The 6,021-nt window shown below is 41.6% G+C and overlaps 1 protein-coding gene across 1 annotated transcript; it reads left to right on the top strand.

Annotated features, from left to right (window-relative positions):
* The first annotated feature begins 1,447 nt into the window (after positions 1–1,447).
* Positions 1,448–5,440, top strand: LOC129588899 (uncharacterized). The gene is made up of 4 exons (XM_055483316.1): positions 1,448–2,026; positions 2,731–3,141; positions 3,839–4,228; positions 4,919–5,440. The coding sequence occupies exons 1-4, from the start codon at positions 1,448–1,450 to the stop codon at positions 5,057–5,059; spliced, it is 1,521 nt and encodes a 506-aa protein (XP_055339291.1). The 3' UTR covers positions 5,060–5,440.
* Positions 5,441–6,021: the final 581 nt, after the last annotated feature.

Below are 6,021 nucleotides of genomic sequence, written 5' to 3'. Positions count from 1 at the left end.
GATCAGCCTTCGAGTGAAATATGTAAATCCAAAACAATATTGAAGTCCATTCGAAAAAAATTACAAACAAATTGCATAAAATGTATAAATTGCACAAATATGAATTCGAGTTAACTTTAGAGAATGGTAGCTCAGTTTCTCCTTTTGCATATCTATACATACATATTTTGCATATCTATCTATCGTTTGTATATCATCGGTACAACTATGTACGGTAGTAAACCTCTAGAAAACCAAAAACAGTCAATGCTGCCTGTGTTCTTGGTATAGTTGAGTGCAGTCGCAAATTCGCAATCTTGATGACCCCGTTGACTTTCTAAACTGCAACGCTGCACCAAAAACTGTTTGGCACGGCTTTTTCCAGTTTGCTCCCGAATACGTTTTCTCCTATACCGTAATTAAGTACTGTAATAGTGGAGATTATGATGGGGGACTGGGGGTAATTTTTATTTCATAAAATATGGGTACATAACAGATCAAAAATAGTTAATCACAAATCCACAATCACAGCAACAAAATTTCGTTTAATGCTGCCGCTCCTTCCATTGTTCCGAGTACACAAGCGGCGTTGCCTCGTTGAATTTCTAGCCATAGTCGTTGGCGAAGGTCGAAGGACCTCATGAGAACAAGGTTCACCTGTCTGCAGCTGAAGTTGCTTCGCGATTTCCTTTTCTAGGGCGATGGCCGACTGTTTCGAAGGCTGATCCAGCTGTAGCTGACGTGGATTTCAAGTGAGAAGCGGTTCAAGCGGCGACGGTATCAACGGAGGTGACGTCCCACGCCAGGCACATACCGCATTTCCAGGCGAAGATGGTGCACCCATCTGGGCGACGATCCGACGGCTCCAATTTAGTAGGGATGCCGGCTGAAACCAACGCTCTGCAGACGGTACTGTTCAAGCCGCCGTGACGCGGGTGTCTTCCAACAGACAAGGAACACGATTTGCCGTGATGGGCCGGTGGCCACATGCCATGTGCAGATTATGATTAAATTTTTAAGCTATTCTCTGCACAAAGAATTTCACATTTTATACAGCCTATATTTTTTAGGAAGAAACTACACATACAGTTTAAGCAAGTAATATAAGTATTTACATTTTGCAAAAAAAAAACACGAATTTATTATTTACGTTTTGTAATATTTTCCACAAGAAAAGATCTTTTCACTTCAGCGGGGCGAATTTGTTGCGCTCACGGCAGCCGCCTGGGGACGCCGCATACGTAAACGACAACCGCAATATTGAGCCATTTTTCAAAGCGTTGAAATTTTTTGATTTTTTCATTCATATTTTCCTGATTTTACCTTTATCTCGCATTCTGCAGAATATTGTCTATGATTAATTCGCAATGTTTGCATAAAAATCGCCAGTTCTGATTTACGAAAGCCCCTGCGATTCTCTTTCCGAGAACCAACCAACCCAGTGAACATCGAGTACCCCGTTGGAAGAATGTTCACGAAAGACGTATGGCGCTACGGCGCCCTCGACGTCCAGGACCCCACCACGGGCCAGATCCGTCACGGCCTCCTCGTCGACCTGGTGGCCTACAGCCCCACCGACGTCACCCTCCTCGTCAACTTCGACCACCCCCTCCACCACGCCGTCCCCATCCCCTACACCCAGTGCGTCGTCCCTGATCCGTCTGTCGCCAAGGGCAACCCCCCGGAGACGCTGTACCAGTCCAGTCCTAACCACCCCTGGCGCTGGTACCCCTGCACCGTGCTGGTGGCCTCCCCGGACTACCTGTACGTGGAGATGGGGGTGGAGGGGGCGCGGGTGCGGGCGGTGGTGCGGGGGGAAAGGGTGCGTCCGCGGGCGGGCGCGGCGGTGACACTGCTGCAGCAGTTTTGTCCGTTTCAGCGGCGGGAGGTGGGGTTGCCGCGGAGTGGGTGGCTGGCGGGGCTCCCGGGGCGCGGGGGGTTCTGGGGGGTGTGGAAGAGGGTTACCGGGACGATTGGGGTGCGGGTGCGCGCCGGGAAGGTGATTTATATTGCGTCCGGTGCGGAGGGGATGACGCCGTCGGAATGCGTGAGTTCTACATTAATTTATTGATTTTTTTATGAATTTTCTTCTAGTCGTTAATAAAACACGTTGACAAACCGTCGAAACCTTCAGTTAATTTTTCGGAATTCTTTTGTACATTTTTTTTGCTTTTTCACGTTTTTCTGCATTTTTTTCCACGTTTTTTCGTTTCCATTTTATATTTTTTTCGTCTTTTGAAAGATGTCTCGTTGGCTTTTTCAATTATTTTTCATACGCTGATGCTGAAGTATGATAACGTGGAATTTTTGTTAGATTTTCATCGTTGGAATTTTATTTTTATTTTCGCGAAAACTATTAATGCAGGTACTGAATAATTAATTATGTGCATATTTTATATCTGAATAATTGTATGCTAGAAATATGTGAGTCGCAAAAAGGAATTGCTGGTTTTATGTGTGCACAAATATTTCTAGATAGAATTATTCTTAGATAAGATTAAAAAATGACGATGGAAGATATAGATATAAATATTTTCATATATAGAATTATTCTTTTTTCCGATTTAGAGTTATTATATTTTCGTTGAATAGAATATCTAGAATTATTATTTATTTTTTCAGATAGAGAATTATCCTTCGATAAATGTTGAACTGGTAACAAAATAAAATGAAACTGTAAAAAACTGCCGTTACTAGTAACGTCGTTTTTAATTTCCGAAAAATTTGAGCCGTTTATTCTCTGTTGATTAGGAAGCCTATCTGCGTCGTATCGGAATTATCCTGGAGGAAAACCGTCCCGTACCCCCGACACCCTTCCCGGAATCCGTCGAATCTCCCTCCCTCGCCATCCTCCCGTCGGAAATGATCATGGAGGTGTTTTCCCACCTCCCGGTCGACCAAGCGATCCTCTCCCGTCGCGTCTGCTCCCATTGGGATGCGGCGTTGAGCGCCCCCACCGTGTCTTCCCATCTCCGTGTGGACGTGTCCCGTTGCGGTGAACGGCAGCTGGCCGGCCTCCTGCAGCATTGCGTCACCAGCGCCACGCGCGTTCTGCATCTGAAAGGTCACGGCCCGGACGCCCCGCTGTACACCGTGCTGGGTATGTTGGCGGCGCGCGGCTTGACCATCCCGCTGATCATCCTGGACAATCTGACCGTCCAGGTAGGGATCAAAATCGAAAATCATTTAAATGCAAGTATTTAGTCATTTTTTGATTTATTGTGTGAATTATGCTGGGTGTTTTCGATATTTGTTGTGTTTGAAAAATACATTTGTTGAATTTGATGCACTTCTACCGTTTATGTTTTTCTACAATTGCTTTCGCTTTTTAAAGTTTGATTAGACTTGGAAAAGTTGACAGGTTTTCCTAATTCTCCGTTTATACATTACTAGTGCATATTTGTTTGTTTGTTATTTAGTTTTAATTATTATTGTGTTTTTAAGTCAGTTGTTTCTAAATTTTTACCGCTCAACATGATCCGCGTATTTTTGTTTTTGCATCTGTTTATATTGAATATTTTTTTTACGTTTCCTGAAGAATTCCGATGAATTTTGTTCATGGGTAGAACTGAAAAATTTTTTACATTGGATTCTTTTTTGAATTCATTTACGATGAAATTATTGTTTATTATCCCATTTAGTATAATTTTTGTCCCTGTTCTTTTTCTGAAATTTGCAGAGGCTTTAGTCGCTCTTAAATTTATTTTTTATTTATTAAATATTTATTTTTATTTATTATTACTATAAATTAAAATAATTTTAAATATTAATAATTGTGAATATATAATTATTCGTACTTATCACATTAAATAATTTTTTTTGAATTAATATTTTTGACTATTTAATTATTTATCTGCAGGCCGAGGAACTGCTGGACTACAGCGACCCCAGCATCCTGCATCTACGCGCCGAATGGCCGCGCATCTGCCGGCGTTCTCTGTGGCGCGACGTGCGCGTGACGGAGCTGCTGGAGTCGCAGATGTTCGCCGAGTACCGGGCGCAGTTCACGCAGTACAGCGCCGCCGTCGGCCAGCTGCACAGCGTCATGTACCGCTTCAGCGCGGCCCGGCTGGGCGTCACGCTGGACCTCATCCCGCACGCGGTACTGGAGTTCCGTGAACCGGCCGACGCGGAGACGGTGCTGAGCGTGCTGGAGACGGCCTGTCCGCCCGTGGACGCCGATTGGCGCATCACCGTCGAGTGGACGAAACGGGCGCAGTCGGCCGCCGGCTGTGAACAGATGCTGCGGGTGCGTACCGGGTTATTCAGTTTATCGCCTTATTTATTCTGAAATTAAATAATCTTCTTTAATTTCTTTTAATTTTGTTTTTATTTTTTTCAATTATTTATTAATTTTATCATCTTGTGCATTTGGAAATAAAATATTTTTGGAATTTTATTACTCGCTTTTTTACTTTTTAAATATTTGTTTTTTTATCAATTTTATCACCTTATTCATTTTGAAAGTAATAATTTCTTGGATTTTATTTCTGTTTATTTTAATGTATGCGCTGACAAATCCAGTAGTTAAATTTCAGGGTGAATTTTTGATTTTCGTTCCTATTCGCCTTACATTAAATATTTTTTGCATTTTATTTTTCTTGAGTTTTATATGAAAAATCCGTTGAAAAGTTCAGTTTCTGGTATCCAGAAATTAAATTGCTTGAATAGTTAATGTTATACGCTTTAGATTTATTATTTTCTGCATTTTATTTCTTGGTATTTTAAAATGTTTTCCGGGTATCCAGAAATGTAGCTGTGCGAATAAGTTGGTAATATTTAATTAAAAACGTTTCATTTAAAATCACCTTTGAATCGAAGTCATTTAATGTCGTTAATAAATTCATTGGTCTCGTATGCTCGGCATCTCGTATGATTTTAAAACCGTAATTAATTTTGATAAAATTAAGAAAATATTGGCAGGAATTGTCTTATGTAGGTTTTTCGCAAATGGCAGCCGAATGATCCACGATTGCGCAGTCATCCCAAACCGGAAGTGGTCATCGCCAACCTCCCCCTGGGTACACTCCGCAAGCTGGGACAGCACGCGCTCATCTACAATTTCCGCGGGGTTACATAAACGGCAGGGGCACTTATCGGCAACGGAATCAATCGGCAATTTATTTCGTTCCCATTTCTTCCGCGACATTTTTTTATAGTAATTTTTGTGAGAGTTTGCGGAATGGTAAAATCGTCGAGCTTTGCATGGGTAGAAATCCGAGCCAGTGTGATGAGTATTTGACTAACGGCATTTGTCTTTGCTTTTTCGTAGATTTTATTACTGTGTTGAGAATGTCGGAATATTCCTCGAAATTCCGTTTCTGGTACGCGTAATTGTTTTCTCAAAGTTTTGCCATGATCTCGTTTCTGTATTGAACAATAATGCCGGCATCAAGAAGCATTCAAAATTTGCGGTTTTACGGTAATTTTTTATTATGATTTGTTCGCTCGAAATTATTGGGATGCCTTTAATAAGTATCACTTCAACTTGTATGATGTAAGTACAAACGCAGTACTAACCGTAAGAACGAAATCATTTTAAGTATAATTTGATCAGTTAACAATTATGCCTCCATTTCGAAGCAGTTCAGATTTGATTGATTTTACTTTGATTTGATTTTACATTTTTTAGAAGGCTGATGCGGTGCTAAAAGAAATTTGTTTTGGCGTTTTATATTTGAAATTGTGGTAGATACAACATACGCTGTATCTACATGCTGTATACCGCATGTGCATGACGATGCCTGGTCATGCCCTGTCAGCTAATGGTTTGGAGTGTTTGCGCGAGCATTGTGTAGAGTGTTCTAGGTTGTTCTAGATGCTATGTTGTCATGCTGTGGTCTGTGAAGTATAAAATGCGCGATAAGCGCTGTATGTAACGAGAAAGATCTGGCATAAAGGTTTAGCGCACAGTTCGGTCGGCATGTATATCTGTATAGCGTATATCATGAGGCAGGTCGCCCACAGAATCTTACTTTAAAGTATATTTTCAACTTTCTGCTATCGAAGCAGGGTTAAAAGAGTTAAAGCAAGTTGGAAAAC

Source organism: Paramacrobiotus metropolitanus, unplaced genomic scaffold (assembly GCF_019649055.1).
Source record: "Paramacrobiotus metropolitanus isolate TYO unplaced genomic scaffold, Prichtersi_v1.0 Parri_scaffold0000032, whole genome shotgun sequence".
Lineage (NCBI taxonomy): Eukaryota > Metazoa > Tardigrada > Eutardigrada > Parachela > Macrobiotidae > Paramacrobiotus > Paramacrobiotus metropolitanus.
This window is presented reverse-complemented; position numbering and strand designations above follow the sequence as displayed.

What these genes read in the sequence shown, in the direction of transcription:
- LOC129588899 (XM_055483316.1), top strand. Translation starts at nt 1,448, where the DNA reads ATGTTCACGAAAGACGTATGGCGCTACGGCGCCCTCGACGTCCAGGAC. An exon ending in GGATGACGCCGTCGGAATGC is followed by an intron (nt 2,027 to 2,730) that starts GTGAGTTCTACA and finishes TCTGTTGATTAG; the next exon opens with GAAGCCTATCTGCGTCGTAT. An exon ending in TGGACAATCTGACCGTCCAG is followed by an intron (nt 3,142 to 3,838) that starts GTAGGGATCAAA and finishes ATTTATCTGCAG; the next exon opens with GCCGAGGAACTGCTGGACTA.